Source organism: Typopeltis vanoorti, chromosome 13 (assembly GCF_054136105.1).
Source record: "Typopeltis vanoorti isolate ZY-2024b chromosome 13, IOZ_Tvanoo_1.0, whole genome shotgun sequence".
Lineage (NCBI taxonomy): Eukaryota > Metazoa > Arthropoda > Arachnida > Uropygi > Thelyphonidae > Typopeltis > Typopeltis vanoorti.
In genome coordinates, this window is record NC_143561.1 from 103,242,887 (window position 1) to 103,261,161 (window position 18,275).

The following is an 18,275-nucleotide window of genomic DNA, read 5'->3' on the forward strand; positions in this document are numbered from 1 at the left end:
CTTGGCCAGTCAGTCCTTGTTCTTGGATGCTGATGCCATCATGAACAAAATCAGTCTTAGACATGGCCTCTTCACTCATTTTCTTGCTTGTTTTTAATTTCTTGGCTGTGAAAGGGGATAAGAAACTAGTAATCCTTTTCATGTTTTACTTTACAGTTCGAGACCGTTCATCTGCAAAAGTAGGATAATATCTAGCAAAATATGATTTACTTAACACATTTGCAAGGGGAGACAAATTGACGTGTTGCACTTGATCTTCAGGCAGGAAATGAGAATATGCCTAGTGCTTCCTGCTTGCATATCCAGCATATACTGGAAGTTTAATACTAAAATAAAAATTATCCTATATAGTGAAACATATCATCCCTCTTTCCTAACAAGCACCATATTAAACAGCTACAAGCAAAAAAAAAAGTAGTTTCTATTGTAGCACTAAAAACTGCAGAGTCAACATATACTGTATTTAGTGAAAAATATAGTAATTACAGTATTTGTGTAATTAGTAACAACTAGAATGAGCATCATACTGCTCATTCTAGTTAGAACGTTAATTTGCATAGTCGCAAATTAACGTTCAAGTTCTATTGTTGTAAATAAAAAAAAACAGTACAGTCCTGCTTGAGGTACAACTCGTGTGAAATACAGATTGCCATGATGTGTTAATATATAAACACAAAAGTAATTTAAAATTCTAAAAATTGCTATAGCAAATATCTTAATAGGCATAGTAAAAAAAACAAAATTTCATTAAATGTAACTAAGTTTATTTGAATATTAGGTAAATGTGCAAAAAATTATTGAATATTACAAATTTCTAAATGTATTGTATCTGTATGTCACAAGTCACTGTGGCATACAGATACAGGTCTCAGATCTTCTTCTTCTTTGGCACTATAGCCCCATGTAGGGTCTTGGCCTCTCATTTTTGGGTTTCATAACTCAATACAAGGTCAGTCGTTATCCCCACGGTCAACCATGTGTAATTGTCTGTGAAGCGTTGTGTTCTTAAGACCGGTTTGCCTGCTTTGCAGGAGGAAAAACCCCAGATAAACTGGGGAAAAACCCTGCAGTTCTCGCCTAATACCAGCTAACTTGGCTATGTCTGAAAAAAGATCCTTAGCTCCTCACGTCAGCAACGAGAATCGAACTCAGAACACTTCTTTCCCAGGCATATGGTTGAGGAGCACATAACCACTCGGCTAACTACGTGAACATATTGTCTCAGAAGAATAAAATACAAGATCTGACAAAATCATAGTCCTGACCAGGGCTGCCGAGAGGTGGGGGGGTTGACATCTGAGACTTTTGTCACAGGCCTGGCATCAAAAAGGGCCCGACCGTCAGGCCCAACGTGTCACAACTGTTTATAATGCATAGTTTTAATTCTTGTAATAATACAACAATGATAAAGGATAATGACATATCGAGAATGATACTGTGTTTTGTTTTAGACAAACGGCTACACGCTTTAGCTTGCCACGAGTGTCCGGAAGGACACCGATTTTCTTGGTGCAGATTGCTATAGTTATAGTGGGTGATTATAACTATAGCGTTCTTGTTAGTATTTTGATAGATGAAGGTTTTGTGATTGTTTGTAAAGTGTGCAACTGTATAGCGTAGGCCATACGCTAAAAAATAAAAGTAAGTATTCTTATTAATTTGATTTTTTAATTATTAAAATTATATTATTAATTTTGTTTGTATTTTTAATTGTATTTTGTACAGTATGTAATGTATCGAATTTATTGTACACTTTTTTTTTAAAATAAATATTTAATATGACTTTTTTTTATTAAACAAAAGTGATGCACTTTTTTAAGTGGGGCCCAGACCACAGACTTGTCACGGGCCCAAAAATTTCTCTCGGCGGTCCTGGTCGTGACAAATAAGGTCTGTCAAAATCAGGAGAAAAATTGTCAACAGGAAGTTGCTGTGTACACTGGCTTCCATAATTTAAAGAACAAAGAGAAAAATCAACTCAAAAACTATATGATGAATTTTCATGCAATTCAGTGAAAAGCAGTATGATATGAAATGTGAAAGAAACATCAACAAAAATTGTAAATTCAGAAAAAAATGGATACATGAAGACAATGGTCAAAAACAAGAGGTCAATAAAGAATGTGGTCACCTCTCACAGCAATATTTCATACTGTTTATAATGGTGTCCAGGAGCTCAGTTGGTAACAACCACCATTACTCCTGCAAAACTCTCCCAAGTTCTTCAAGGTTTTTGGGGAGGGAGATTGAGGTTAGTAACAACATGTCTAACTAGAATGTCATAGACATGCTCAATAGGATTATGGTTAAGAGAACTGGCTGACCAGGGCATATGTACAATACTCTCTTCTTGAAGATAACTGGTCCAAAAGCTTCCCTCAATGAGGACAAGCATTATCGTCTTGTAGGATGTCTCCCTTAATGCACCCACATATGGACAACTATAAATGTTCAAAACTTCATACCTATAAGATGCAACATTCATGGTTCTGCTAAGAAGCACATACAGCTCAGTGCATCCACAAAATAAGATGTCTCCCCAAACCATTGCATAACCTCCATTCATAAGTTTCACAGAAAACAAAGGAATGATAACATGTCCCTAGTTATCTACAGATCAGAGAACACTTAGTATCACTTTGAGAGAAAATTTACACATGCTGTAAACAATACCCCCCCCTCCCACACACACACTGGTCTTGGATCCATTTGACATGGAGCCTGGCCCATTTAAAATTCTCTCCTGTGGCATGGGGTGAGAGCAGACCACCAGTTGCCTAGAAACAAACCACCTTCACGAAGCTTTCTGTGCACAGTAGAAGCAGATACCAATGTTCCTGTACCTGATGCAACGTACAAATCATAGTTGATTCAGTGTAACACTCCTGTTTCCACAAGCAGATAATCGGATATATCAGTCACCCACAACAGGTATAGACTATGGCCTTCCCTCACTGAATCTGCAGGATGCAGTTTGTTACTGTTGGAAGTGGTTCCACAGTTTCTGAACCATGAAATAATTTACATTCAACCATCTGGATACCTCAGCCTGACTGCGGGCCACTTCTAATCTTACGATAGCTTGCCACTTGAATTTATCATTTTAATGATGTCTTGCAGTCATATCCAAGAATTTTGCTATCATAAAATGTCTTGTTCTCACTCCAGAAGCAAAAATGAAAAACCACCAAAATGTCTGTTTTTATGCTGTGGCTCATTTGCATAAACTGCTGATAAATGCCACTCATTTGTATACGATAACTAGACAGTATCACATTTTACATGATGTACCTAACTTTCATGTTTCCCCTATACACACACAAAGTTATAACGATTTTTCTCTATCTTCCTTAATGAAAACTCCAGTGTAGTATCACTGAAATACAGTATCCAGTGCATTCCTTTAGGGTAGATATTGGAAATTTGATGATACTATGAAATAGAATGCAAAAATACCATTGTAACCACAGTAAAGTTATTTTTGTAAGTTTATACTATTAAAATACCAATATATAAGTTAGTGTTTCACAAGCCATCTTCAGTGAAGAAGAATAAAATAGATAATGAAAAAAAATCAAGTACAACAAATTAAGCTACAACATGCTATAAGCATTAGTTATCTTTTCAAGTGATCACATATGTGATAAGTTGTTACGATTATATTGGGTTGGCAAATAAGTTCGTTTGGTTTTACAGAGTGGAATGAAACACATTTTATTTAATATATATAATACATACTAGTCAGTAATATATTGACCCTCTTTATCAATGACCTCTTGCCATCTGTCCACCAACTTCATTATGCCGCATTCATAAAACTCCTGAGGTTTACTGGCAAAAAACTGATCCAGGTGTCTTTTGACAGCTTCCTCATTAGCGAAGGTTTTCCCATTCAGAGAATTCTGCAACAATCGGAAGATGCCAGGTCCGATGAATACGGAGGATGCGGCAAAACATTCCAGCCAAGATGTAACAATTTACTCCGGGCTGTTAACGATGTGTGGGGTCAGGTGTTGTCGTGGTGAAAGACAACTCCTTTCTGATTTGCCAATTCAGGTTAGTCGCATTAACTGTGAGCAATAGACAGTTGAATCAATTGTTCTGCCTGATGGTAACACCTTGTAGTGGACAACACAAAGGTGTTGTCCACTACAAGGAATTCCCACCACACACACAGAGAGCATGATCTTCTTTGGGTGCAATCGAACTTTCGAGGTTGTTTGCGGTGGTTCGCTCTTGTGCCCCCCATGATCTTTTATGTACAATGTTATCGTACACGATCCATTTTGCATCTCCCATAATCATCCACTTCAAAAATGGGTCATTTTCTTGGCAATGTTGCAGTGAATCACAGATGGATATGTGAGCAGGCATATTGGCCTCAGTCAATTCATCCAGCACCCAAACATTGAGTTTTGAAACATATCCCAGCTTGTGCAAATGGTTCTCAACGCTTGTATGGGATATGTTCAGTACTGCAGCAATCTCCCGCACTGTTTGTGATGGATTTTTGTCAACAACATCCTTCACAACACTCGAATCAACCTTGGTCGGGCGACCGGCGCATCACCGACGTTGAAATCTCCAAAACGGAATTTGGCAACCTGCTTTTAGCATACGCATTCTGTTAAGGCACCATCCCCATATATGCTGCATATTTTTTTATGGATCTCTGCAGCTTGTTTGCCTTTTTTGAAATAAAAAAGCAAAATATGCCAGTAATATACGTTATTTCCTTCCATTTCTAAAAATATGTCACACACACGCAACTGAAGTAGGCTGAACGAAAATCACTGAAAGGTTATGTGAAATGTCGCCTTTCAACTGCGCAATGTTTATAAAATGGAATAAGTAGCAGTTATGCAGTACTGAATAGATGCCAGGTAGGAACAATGAAAGAATTTTAGCTTTAGAAGAAGGTAAATATAAGCAGATTTTGTTGATAGCTTTGTATGTGGCAAGTTGAAATTTCTTAAGGAAATGAGACACATACTCAGTAAGTGCCTTTCATATATATATATATATATATATATATAAAATCACATCACTGTCATATGCAAGGTGTAGATGAGGGTCGAGGAAGAAGAATGTCGATAGGTTTCTTCTTCTTAAAGACCTGTAGGTTGAAAATGTTGGGAAAGATATCATGAGAAAGGCTGTTCCAGAGGACAGAGGTGGATGGAATAAATTATTATTGTATGAGCACCTCCAAGGAGTCCGAAGACTCATCGCAGAAGAACCAAACTACTCACACAATCTATCATACCTTTCCTTGAACCCATTAACAGACAAAGTACTCAAAACTGACTTTGGTAATGCATTCCGCTCATTCACAACTCTCCAAACAAAAAATCTAGTCCTTACACCTCTACTAACCACACCTTTATTCAACTTCCAGGGATGATCCCTTGTTCTGGCCCCTCCAGTCAAGTGTTGAAACATTTCCCCTGCATCAATCCTATAAAACCCTTTAAGCAACTTAAATATTTCTATCATATCTCCTCTTTTTCTCCTGTCAACCAACTTCTGCAATCCACACACCCAACTTATCTTCATAGGGAATATTCAACAGACCACTCACCATCTTGGTTACTCACCTCTGAATGTTCTCCACTGCTTCCACATCCATCCCCCAAGAAACCCAGGAGACCAAACTTGAGCACTGTAATCCAGATATAGATGTATCAAGGAGATTTCTTCCTTATCAACTTCTTTTATCTCTACTTGTTAATGTGTTCTTCAATAGCCAAGTAATCCTATGGGCTACCTTAGCAACATGTCCTCTAACTCTCTGTCTACCACCACCGATAAATCTCTAGCTTCCTCTATTTCGTGGAATACATTGCCATCAATGTGATACACAGCTTGTAATCTATTTATCCCAATATGCATAACTTTACATTTTTCCACATTGAACTGATAGCCATTATCTTTTGACCACACTTGACAGCCTATTTAAAATTGTCCTGCAAGCTCTCCACATTGCCTTGATTAACTATTACTCTACCTAATTTTGCATCATCAGCAAATAAATGAATATTTCCTTTCAAGTTATTTCTTAAACGAGGAAGAGGAGAAGCAGGTTTGATGAGTTTGCAGTTGTACTGTAAAAGGATGTTGGACAGCAGTTAATCTTGTTTTTACAGGCCTAACAGCAAGTAGAGGAATGTTTGCCAATTCCCTTGAGCAGTGACCATGGAAATACCCATAGAAGAGACACAGAGCTGAAATACTGCATCTGAGAGAGAGAGAGAGAGAGACAGAGGTTGAAGCGAGCCTGTGAGGGATGGGTCATCAATGAGCTGAATTGCTCTCCTCTGGAAACATCAAGAATTTTTAAGGAGGTTTTTGGATGATCCACCCCAAATGTGTGTACAGTATTCTAAGGATGGGCAGATTTGGGATTTATATTAGGTTAGTAGCTGGGTGGGTATAAAATAGCTTCTTGAGCAGAAAACAATGCCTGGTTTTTTTTTTTTTAAAAGCTAAGGAAGCTAATGATGTGATGAAATTAGTATATGAAATAGGAATCTTATACTAATAACCTCTTCTCATACAATTTGGAGAGAAATGGTGGATAATTTTGTAATTGAATTTTAGGTGTGGTCATAGAGCTGAGGCTTGTTTGGAAGTAGAAATTTCTTGCTGAAGAGACATTTGTGAAAAACAGATGATGCAGGCACTTGCAGGATGATTGTGCTGATGTTGGATGACTGATGAGAGCTGCCTGCTTCTTGCTTGACAAGCATGTATATATAGAAAAGGTCAAGTTCCATTTAGCTAGAATGATTTTTTGCAGGAAGATATGTTGGTCTTTCTATGTGTGCAATTTTCCAAATGGGAAAGATATCATTCATATAATGAATCCTATGAGAAAGTTTAGGACTTACGATTTTTTTTTTTTTTTTTTTTTTTTGCTCCTATATGTACTAGATAATGTCAGACAATGGTGAATCCACTATAGTTACTTCAGTTTATTTCAGTGCTGGCCAGTTTTATCAATGCATTGCAAGACAAGACAGGCATCATATTTATTGTTAAAAGCAGTTTATAGTTATTGCCAAAAAAGTGCTTATAGAGCATTGGGGGGGGGGGGTCACTGCTCGTACCACCAATGTTTCGACTATTACTTTGACAAATACTATTACTTTTTTTTTTTTTTTACGACGCTGGCACCCCAAAGCCATTATGCACCTAGGTCGGTGCTTCTTGTGTCTAAGCCTAGAGCCAGCCCTGGTTTATTTATATTGTTTGCTATTCTAAGTGAAGTAACTTGATTTTAAAACAAACTTAAAAATGTTCAGAACACAGATATTCAAGGGTGTGTAATTCAAAGGAACACTGGTGAAGGGAGTTCAGGTCAAATCTATCACATCAGAGGAATAGAGTCTGAAGTGTAATTTTCTTTATTAACTTTCTAAAGTTAATAAAAGAATAGGAAGAACAGCTCTCTAAAAAATGAGGGGGATGGAAAGGAACTTAGATTTTCTGTGTAGTACTCTCTAAGGAGTCACCAATTGACCTAATGGGTCATCCTGATTTATGTAGTTTAACTAGCCCATAAGTTTGTCAGTCTCACAGACAAGTTCTGAATATATGAAAAGATCTCTATTATCTAGCAAAGTAGTGAAGCTGGATGACATCATATCAAGAACTTACCACCAATATTCAGCTCAACAAGCTGAGTTGGTAGGTTCTCTGCTAATGATGACATAAGTATTATGATTTCAGAAGAGAACATCAATCCTTGACTTGTATGAACTTAAGAGTCAAGAAATACAGTAACATTGCATTTATATGTTTGTAATGGTAATATATCCATTATTCTTTAAACTATGAATGTTATACAGAAACTGAAATATCAAGCTTGGGTTCTTTTGAACCAAAAATAATCTTGTTGACTACAAAGCATAATTTATTTCTGTCTTCACTGCAAAATATTACTTTTGATGTCGTGCAGAAAGCCCAAGAAGTGTTTTGGAAAAGTAGCAAAAATTTATGGTCTCAGACAAAAGCATTAAGTTTATCCCATGTTAAAATTAGGAAGATTAGAAAGACTAACTATTGACTCCATAGGGAGCCCCACAGGATCTCTAAGTTCCTGTCCAACTTCTTTATTCTCCTTATAGGTCACCTATATGATCATAAATACCACTGAATTTATCTCAAAAATCAAGTCAGTTTAACACCAGCACCCTCTTCCATGTTCCTTTAAATGATATCCCTTGAATAACTACTTCTGAATTTTCAGCTAATATTGTCAATCTTTTAATCTTGTCATGAATTTCACTCTTCATATTAGAATGGCAAACTAAAAAACTTTCATGGGCTCACTTTCCACTAACTTTTATCTAGAACCTTTGGAAGAAAAAATATCACTCCTCCTAAACCTTCACTTTGGATCCATTATGTGGATGATGTCTTTGCTATTTGGAATCTCGTGCACACACACAGCAAGAAAGTATCTTCCTGAAAAAAATAACTTTCAGCCAAGTCACATTGAACTTTACCTTTCTAGACATTCTTGTCAAGCAAGAAGCAGGTAGCTCCTTACCACAATCATAAACTGAATCACTAGATATGTTAAAATCACTGTTTATTTTTAGTAAACTGAAAAACTCTTAAGATAAAAGACACCTTGTAGAAATGCAATACTGAGGCAACTGATGTGAAGTTCCCCTATATACAAGTAGCCTAGTCATAGAGATACTTAACAAGCAACTACAGTAGTGAAAGTACAAAGTGATGATGTTGATGGGATGGCCTCAAAGAGTGGGAAAAACTGTTACTAATGTAAGGGGTATCAGAAATAACGGTGAAAAGTTTGTAGCACTGATACTTTTCTGAAAGGATAGGAAGGTAAAGAGAGGAGACAGGAGTACTGTCAATAAAAGCAGAGGAATTATCTCCTTCAAGAGTCAATATTATAAGCATTCAAATGCCTGATATGTATCCTCAAGGATGTAGAGAATATAATGATAGTACTGCATGACAGTTGCACCATTACTAACTTCTGATCAACAATTTTCTTCCAAATTAATCTGTTATCTGCCAAGACTCCAACATCATCAGATCTTTATTTCTGTCTTCTGAGGCATTTTTTACTGCCTCAGAAGACAATCAATCCACCTACATCTTGTTATTCCTCTGGCAGGTCTTTTCCCTGCCAACCTAGCAAAGAACACTTATTTTGATAATTTTTCCTCTCTCATTCTATTTAAGTGACCATACCATCTGAGATTAGTTCTGCTAACACATTCCTAAGTGCTAACAATGGCAAGTTCTTTCCTAATATCCTCATTTTTAATATGATACTGCCATTGACGCCATCTGCTCACTCCACTAATCTTTCTCAGAACTACCATATCTGTGGTCTCCAGTGTTTGATCAAGTGTTTTATTTCTAACCCAGCTCTCAGATCCATAAATTAAAATTTGTTTGAACACTGTCTTGTATATAGTAAATTTACTGTTCTGACTAATTTTGTTCTTATTTCATATAAATTTATTCAGCTGACTTCCTACCATACCAGCAGTGGTCTCTGAGTTTGCTTTCCCTCTCAATACACACCAAAAATACTACAAAAAGTAAAAAAAAACTATGTATAGGGAAATAAATTAAAACGCTATGTTTATTTTTGAAGTAAAACTTTAATTTCAACATTGTAAAATGTTATTTTTCTTGCTTTTCTGTTAGCAAAATCAATGCCATTGGCAAAGTCTTCATAGCAATGTAGGTAATTCTTAATCAATTTTATTTAGAAAAACTCCTCTCACAACTAGCAACACTTACAGCAATTGTGAGAAAAATTCGCAGTAGTATTACAATATTTAGAAATGAGTTCTCGAGACTGTATTTTAGAATTAACTGCAAAAGTTTAAAAAGGTTCAAAGTGTAGCCCGAGGTGGACTGCGCCCTCCCCTAGCTACGCCTCTGCATACCAGCTTTACTAATTCTGTTTTCTATTTCCATATTGACTTTGCAATCTTCACTAAAAATTATGCCAAAATAGCTGAAATGTTTTACTTGTTCTATAAGTTTACCATTCACAATCCTGTTAATGTTTTCAATCTTTCTGCTCATTTTCAATGTCTTTCATACCAAATTCATTACAACAGTTATTCATGGAATCTTGCAGACTTGTAGTGGATTTATTCAGAAGTATAACATCATTATTATTACATGACCCCTCCAAGGAGTCCAAAGACTCTTTGAGGGAGGGCACCTACTCTACAGATCTCAGTCTATCACTTTATCCACCAACTACAGTGAAACGCAACTACCATCATCTACACCAACACCACCAGTACTTTTTGTCTGTAAATTGGGTGTTTTCTCAAGGCCGATTTGTCTATCTAAAAGATGAAAACCAGTTTCCAGGAGGGGGAAACCCTGCTACCTCCGTATGAGATCAGCTAACTCAACTTCAATTGAAAACAGCCATAAGGATTCCTCCAGTCATGATGAGAATCGAATTTAGGCCTTTTCTAATCACATAACATACCATCATTCTTCCAATTGCACTACAGAGGCACTTCAAAAATATCATTCCCTCAGGAATGATATTCCCTGAGGCTCGAACTCACAACCTCGGCATTACTTGAAGTGCCACGTAATAACCAGTTGTTCCACTAAGGAATCCAACATCATTATCTGCATAAAGAGCTAATATTAACATTGCCAATTTTGATATCAGATTTAATACTACTTTTCTTCATAAGGGGGATCCATATAGATAATGAATAACAGTGAAGATAATGTGCACCCTTGTCGCACATTATCTTCACTGTTATTCAAAGAAAATAACTTCTTTGCATCTTTAATTTATTGATGTGATGCATTTATAAAAGGAGACAGAGGTAAATGTAAGACCAAGCAGAGAGAGATCTGACCTTGTGTGGCGATTTGTGTATTACCAAGGGTGAACTGAGATCTCTTTTGTGAGAGAAAATGGAGGACTGCATTTTGGTGACAAGATTGTCCTTGCTCTCACTGAAGGGTAGTATGTAGATCAATGTATTGCTTTGTCAAATGAGTAGGATGAATTGAGAGTACTATAGTGGTTAGAGAGTACATTGTGTATGTACAGGAGAAAGACAAAAGGTGGAAGAACAGAGCTCAGAGGTACTCTTGCATTGGTGGTGAAGCTCGAAGAGAGGGAGCAATCCACTATGACACAGGTAAACCAAAGGATGGCAATCTGTTTAGCAGGCTTCAATACTAGACATGGTCAAAAGCTCTGGAAATACTAAGAGTGACAGCACAAATTTCTTAGAATCTTTCCATAGCACATGTCCAATGGTTGGTGGGTGACGTAAGCCAAGAGGTCAACTGTAGATCTTGAATTACAAAATCCATGCTGATGGCTGCTGATTAACTGATGGGCTTCTAGGTAGTAAAGTTGGCTATGGATGACTCATTATTTTGGAGAGGACTGGGGTGATGGTAGTAGTTGGATGCAAGACTTCTCTCTTTTTGTGGAATAGACTGGATATGTTATTGCTTCCATACATTGGGATAAGTACTAGCTATGTATTATAGACTGTAGAGACAATACAGGACAGGTGTTAGCTCTGGAGCACAATGGAGATGTCTCATCAGGCCCAAAAGAGGATCTGGAGACAGGTCACCAAGACAATATAATAAAACTGGAATACTGGTTATGGGTAGAGATTGAGAAAATACAAATTGCTGACTAGAAAGAAAAGATGTGATTTGACAGACACTTAAGCTGGTGAAAATTTTACAGAATTTATTAACATGGAAAGTACTTATACAGAGCAGATGGTAAGAAAAATAAGCCAGGTGTGGTGAATAAACGAGTAAAGAGTAGATTTTTACATGAATGCTAGGAGTGAGAATAAGTTTAAGATTCAACATGTTTCTAGATGAGACTCCTCTCCCAATGAGTCTGTTGACTCCAGGGATGTTTGTTATGATTTTAAAATAATTAAAAATTATTTAATAAAGAAATTCACTATTACATTTAGTAATTTCCATGTTTCAGAAAGTTTAAAAAGATATTTATACTGCCTAATTATCAATAAAGTGTATTGCTATCCAAACATTAAACAATGTTTGGCTGGTCATTGCAAATCAGCACATAGACAAATCATATCTCTGCATTTTGAAGTAGAGATATGTCAGATTATCCTAAACATGGCTGGTACTTTAATCCTTAATGAAGAACAGACTATAGGGTATTATATCTCACTTTTAAAAAAAATAAAAACAGACATCAAAATGTATAACTAAAAAAACAGTATTTTTATTCATTTTTTGAGAATGACATACAACCAATATCAGGTCAATTTAATGCAGTCATACTCTTAAAAAAACGAATTTATAAAGATATATCAAGTGTATCAACACTGTTAAAAAGAAATGGCCAAAAGAAAAAAAAAATCAAAACTATAAACAAAAGGAAGAAGAATATTTATGAACCAGGGAGTGAATTTATAAATGGTCCAGTGAGAATTTATGAACTCAGCTCTTCAGGTCCTTATCAATTCCTGATAAGTATCTTAGGTGCATATATTCTGCTCTCTACTTTTTCAATTTTTTTTAACAAATAAATAAATGCAAAAATAATCATTTCTAAGGATCTCATTTTAAGATACACATGGAATTCTGCCACATACCATGTGTTTTTCATGCAATGGAGTACTCAATATCCTACTCAGAATTAAAGGTTAATTAACTTTACGTTACTGCATATGACATAAAATCAATTGACAAAAGTGAGGAAAGATATGAACAAGTTCTTCAAAAAAAAAGAATGTACTGGTTCAACACAGTTAATAATGTTACATGTTATTTTTGCAATCAAAAGTCGCATTATTAAAATACCAATATTAATAATGACTACTACAAGAGCATTAATACTCCACATGAAAAATAAGAGTAAAAATCCATATACACCAAGATATTATCATGTATTATCTGGCATCATGCATTTTACCAATCCATATTATAGTGCTTTTCTAGTAATGAAAACTTGCACATAAAGTACTATAATTAATATTCTACTTTATTGCTGGAAGTAAACATTGTTCTGATTTTTGCGAAAATTAGCTTACTACGATAAATGGAACCACCAGGAAAATATTAAGCATTTCTTTACACTTATCACTTTTTTTTTTCCCAATATCATGATCAGGACTCCCTAAATTAAGAATCAAAGATTCTGACATTTCTGAATAGTTCTGGATTCTAACCATGATTGACCATTAAGCTAAACATTAAGCTGGATTAAATAACTATGATGGATTAAATAACTATGCAAAATACTGAGTCAAAGAACATAAGAAAAATTAAGATAAATAAAAGAAAAAAGACAGACATTATAAAAACCATTAGCAAGAATAATCTTACTGAATACATAAAAAAATTTTAGTACAGTAAAACTAAAGCTATTCTTCAAAAGTTGGTAAAAATATGATAAGGAATAGCAGTACATTCTTTTCAAGAAGAATCACTAGAGGGCAGGCTAAGAAAAAAGATTAGTTAACAACGTAGATGTAATTTACCTGTATAGAGTGCAACAACATGTAGCTTGGTTCTTATACACATGTATACTTCTGATGATGACCTCAATACAAGGGGTCAAAACGTCAAGTTATTATTTTATTATTAATCAGTAAAATAATCTTTTCAACACGTGTGTTTTGTGTCTCTAAATTCATAAATATGAGTGCTGATCACCGTGTAACCTTAAAAGAAAGAGTTTTCAAGAAGAATGATAGGAGAATGCAAACACTGCAAATGTGGACTGAAAGTTCAGTGACATATTAAAATGACAACTTAAGCAAAGTAAACCTCTCATGATGAGTTTTGATCCTATGAAAGTTAAGTAATGAATACAAAATTTTAAAATTTAAACTGTTCATAGACTAACATTAATATACTAATCTGTACAATTAGCACTTTATCATCCATTGAGTCATATACTGACCTATTAAATTACTAATATTCTTTCAATATTTGCTGTATATCATTTCTTTTTATCAAGTTTGATTTATTTTTTACCATTGGCATAAAAAATAATTAAACCACCACCAGAAAAAGTTAAAAAAAAGAGAGAAACTACAAGTTTCGTGCTGAATATAGAATCTATAAAAGTTTCGGCAGATCCAAGCATGAGCACACCTTTCATGACAGGGGCAACTCGTAGTAAAGGTGGAGTAAGCTTTGATCACTAGCCTTAGTGTTACATTTCCCATAATGTAAAATTCTTTAACTGTACTTAAAAAGCATTCCAACTCAATAATTTGGTGTTGTAATAAAGATGGTGTACTTTCTCAAAGATATAATAACAACATATTTCAATGAAAAAGAAGACTTATAGACAACAGGAGCCATTCTTTCTGTGCAGTTTCAAAACAATTTTATACAATTTCAAAATACAGAATAAATCAAAGAGGAAAAAAAAATGGAAAACTGGGCTCTATCGAATATTCACATTTTCACCAAGTAATGGCAATTCATTCTTGAAATCTGAAATGAAATTTAAAATGCCTGAAAATCTTGGAGCATCTTTAAATATACTTCATAAAAGGTGATGATGATAAGACTTAGAAGACAGTGGTCTCTTAGAATATGCAATTAAGCATGTATGTTTTTTTTTGAAAAATATCACTGAAAACAGTTTTCAATAGAATTATATCTCATTGCTGTTTTTAGTAAGAATCAAAATCTACCTTGTTATGTTGATTTGATATTGTACAGCCTCAAGCCTTCTCCTCTCAGCTAATGAATCACAGCTTTCAGTAATAGTACTTCCATAAGTGTACATTTAGGTAACTGAACAAAACTAGATGACTGCTTTCCGAAACTGTACAACGGAATGAAATAAGAAAAAAAAATGTTTAGACATTAGCAATGTCTACTTTACAGCTAAATGTAGTCAGCAACAACTGTAATTTTTTTTTTTTTCAAAATAAAAAAAAAATACGGACATGTTACAGAAAACTGGGAATTCTTATTTAAAGCATTCTTAATGGTATAATAGGACATAAGAACAAGTATAGTATTGGTAGTAGCATGGAAAATATCACAGCATGAGTGTTCCACTCTGAGAAAATACTAAGTGACGTAACTCTGCATAACAAGAAAGACCTGAATTCCAATATGAATGAATTCATTTACTTATGAACTGTTGCACGTTAGTCTTGCTCAACAGAGAAAGATAAAAATTCTGTACAGAAATACAGTAATTAAGTTTAAGAGTAAGAAAAACAAATAGGCAAAAAACTTCAAACTAATGTATTAACAAATATTTAGCACCTCCATATCACAGTAAGAAGAATAATGTGCTCTTTGGCTGGAAAAGACCAAGGTTTGAATCTCATTGTGATGAAAGGAACTTTTTTTTTATGAAAGATGAGTTAGCTAGTCTCATATAGAATATGGTTTCTTTCTTCCTGCAAAACATGCACATTTGACAGACAAAAAATTAATGTAAAGCACAACGCAATCTCCTAATAAATCTCAAGATCCCATGGATGTATCAAGCGTTAAATTCTATTAAGTGTTGTAATGTGAATACAAATTTTCATAACACACTGAATAATAAACAATTTGCTTTGAGCATTTTTTCCCCTCTTCCCCTCTCCAATGTCAACCAATGTTGACAATATAAATCCTACTTCTGGAATGTCTACTAACACAGTCCTTATATATTATATTAGAACATAAAACTGAATGTACCTACCTGATGGGTTGTTGAATTTGAAAAATCTGCTCACTGCTTCTTTCAAATAGCACCAATTTTGCACGCCAGTTGTTGGTATGTGAAATGGGCTAGTGAATAAAGATGAAATGGCTATTTTTTTTTTTTAATCGGAGCATGGAAGAACTATTTCTTATGGATGCCTTAGCTTTTGAATAACATGGTGTTTATCATGGAAAAGAAATGAGAGGTTCTGTGCCTAAGTTGTTTTTATGTTTACCAAAAAAGGTAAACAAAAATCTATTCATGGCAACATATTAGTGCATAAGGTGCAATCCCATGATTTGAAATAATCAGCCAAAAGTTCTGGAGCACAATCAAACATACAATCACTATTTGTTTCTCTTTCTTTCCTGACTGCTACTAAGAATGGCCTATATACACCAATGTACACACTGAAAGTAGCAAATTTTTGAAATTAAATAATTTTAAATCCTTTACAGCAACTATCACTTCAAAGTATAATGAGCAATCAGCAGTTTGCATTTGTAATTATAGAAAAATTATATTACCACTGGTTACTTGAATGGTTCTTAATTTATGCTACATTCAATAATGTAGCATAAATGTGCCAATGTCTTCAATTTCTGGTATTGCATTTTTTTCATTTAATTTGAAAAATTAATTATTCATATACACGAAATTTATCATTTAATGTATTAATTCAAATGTTTTTCTCACGGAAAGTCATTATTAAAACTAATTTCTGAATATTTTTTTCAATATACTTCCACTGAGAGTTCCACTGCTGTTTTGAATTCGCAATTATCTGTTTTGTTTTGAAACTAATTTCCGATTAACTCTGTACATTTATTCGTTTAAATATGACTGGTAATAATTCGGTTATCATTCTCCGTCTAACTTTATTTTTGGTATTAAATAATAAAATATCACCTCTCAACGGCTCCATTGGGGTCAGGTCCTACGATGATAATTTTTACCGTACAGCTCCAAGTACCAATACAAAACACTACTAGATGGTAAACAGTAATATCAGTAATTAAAAAATGGTCGTACAAGCTTTTTCCTTTTTTTAGTGTTAAAAATGCACATACAAAAAACTCACTAGGCCTTATTACACACACACATATACATATACACATCATACTATTAAAGTGACTCTAAGACTCTACAATTGTCATTTAATATTCTCTTACAGCAATGATTTTTATCGCCAATGAAACTTATTTTCACTACAGTTCATAACTATACAAAACATAAATTAAACATTTGCACCTGTGTCCCTCTACTGAATAAATATCTTGTTCGAAAGTGAAGCCTTAACTGGCTGCAAATCAAATGTGTTAAATATATACATACTACAAAATTTAAAAATACCGATTTACAAATAAAATTAACTAATGAAATACGTTAACAGATGCATGATATTTGTTGTACACTCACTCTAAATATAATGTCTAGTAAGTACATATTAAACAAAGTATTTATACATCCTTGAACAAAACAAAAAATAATGGTAAATGGTATCCCATTAATCTATCTATGTGTATGTGTATATATATATATATATTTCCTACTATACTCCTAAAAGTATTAACATTAAATCCTAAAATATCGAAATATCAACGACAGGCAACAATAATCAACATAAGCAATATGCAAATCAATAATTACATCGGGTACTTTTTTATGGAGATAAAAAAAGATACAAACGCCTTATAAAAAAATAAAATTTAACAAATGGTACAATACCTTCAATTCCTCAGAATCCGACATTTTGGCCCAAATTTAGAAATTACAGCTTACTGTATACTCTGCGTCCCACTGGTTTATATAGATATAACCCATACTGTACATTCTAGGAAGGTACTATAAAACTACAGGCTAAGAAATAAGGCTTCAGTACACAGTGTAAACGCGTACACCGTAGGTTCACTTTGTACAAATGCTGTTAAACACATAGACACCTAGCGGCGATGAACATTTACTCGAATGAAAATTATACAAAAAATATTAATAATAATAAATGTAACATGATTACAGTTCACGGCACAATTAATATTATTATTATTATTATTATAGTGTGCAACATATTTAGTTATTATAATTATGGAGGTCTGCATAGCCATTCAGTAATTTAGTAACAATGAGCCTGAGGAATAGCAGTGATATTAGAATTAGTAGTGCCTTTCTTACATCAATAACTAATGGCTCGTAACTAATGACTCGCAAAAAGTTAAGCAAGTTTGAGCGCGGTTAGAAAACAATACAATCGTTCGAATAATGTCACCGAATACAGGAACTTTTTGTTCATTTGCCTGAGTCTTATAAAACTTCATCATGCCCTGGATTGTTTTTTTTTTTTTTCTATCAACAAAATCCCAGGACATCCTGACAATTATTTCTTATTTGATGTTCACTGAGCAATATCGGTTTTTTCGACTTTGTGTATCATCAGTGACTTTTGGTACACCCTTTTAAAGGAACATATCAGAAATTGGATGCTGATAAGCATCGTCATCATTATCAAATTGGGGATAATGGGGGGAAATCGGCTCCGCCTTCTATTACCCATTAGAAGAAG

At 34.4% G+C, this 18,275-nt stretch overlaps 1 protein-coding gene across 6 annotated transcripts in view; it reads right to left on the minus strand.

Annotated features, from left to right (window-relative positions):
• Positions 1-17,569, minus strand: part of LOC150100425 (E3 SUMO-protein ligase PIAS2-like) — a 380,802-nt gene extending 363,233 nt beyond the window's left edge. For 4 of the 6 annotated variants that reach the window (XM_090403234.1, XM_090403237.1, XM_090403233.1 and 1 more), the window contains exon 1: positions 17,444-17,569. In XM_090403234.1, the coding sequence (XP_090259360.1) occupies positions 17,444-17,467 (24 nt within the window). In that variant the 5' untranslated portion in view covers positions 17,468-17,569. Of the gene's footprint in view, positions 1-14,699; positions 14,834-15,712; positions 15,835-17,443 lie in introns of those variants that run through there. The other 2 variants (XM_090403235.1, XM_090403236.1) reach the window with 2 other exon arrangements.
• Positions 17,570-18,275: the final 706 nt, after the last annotated feature.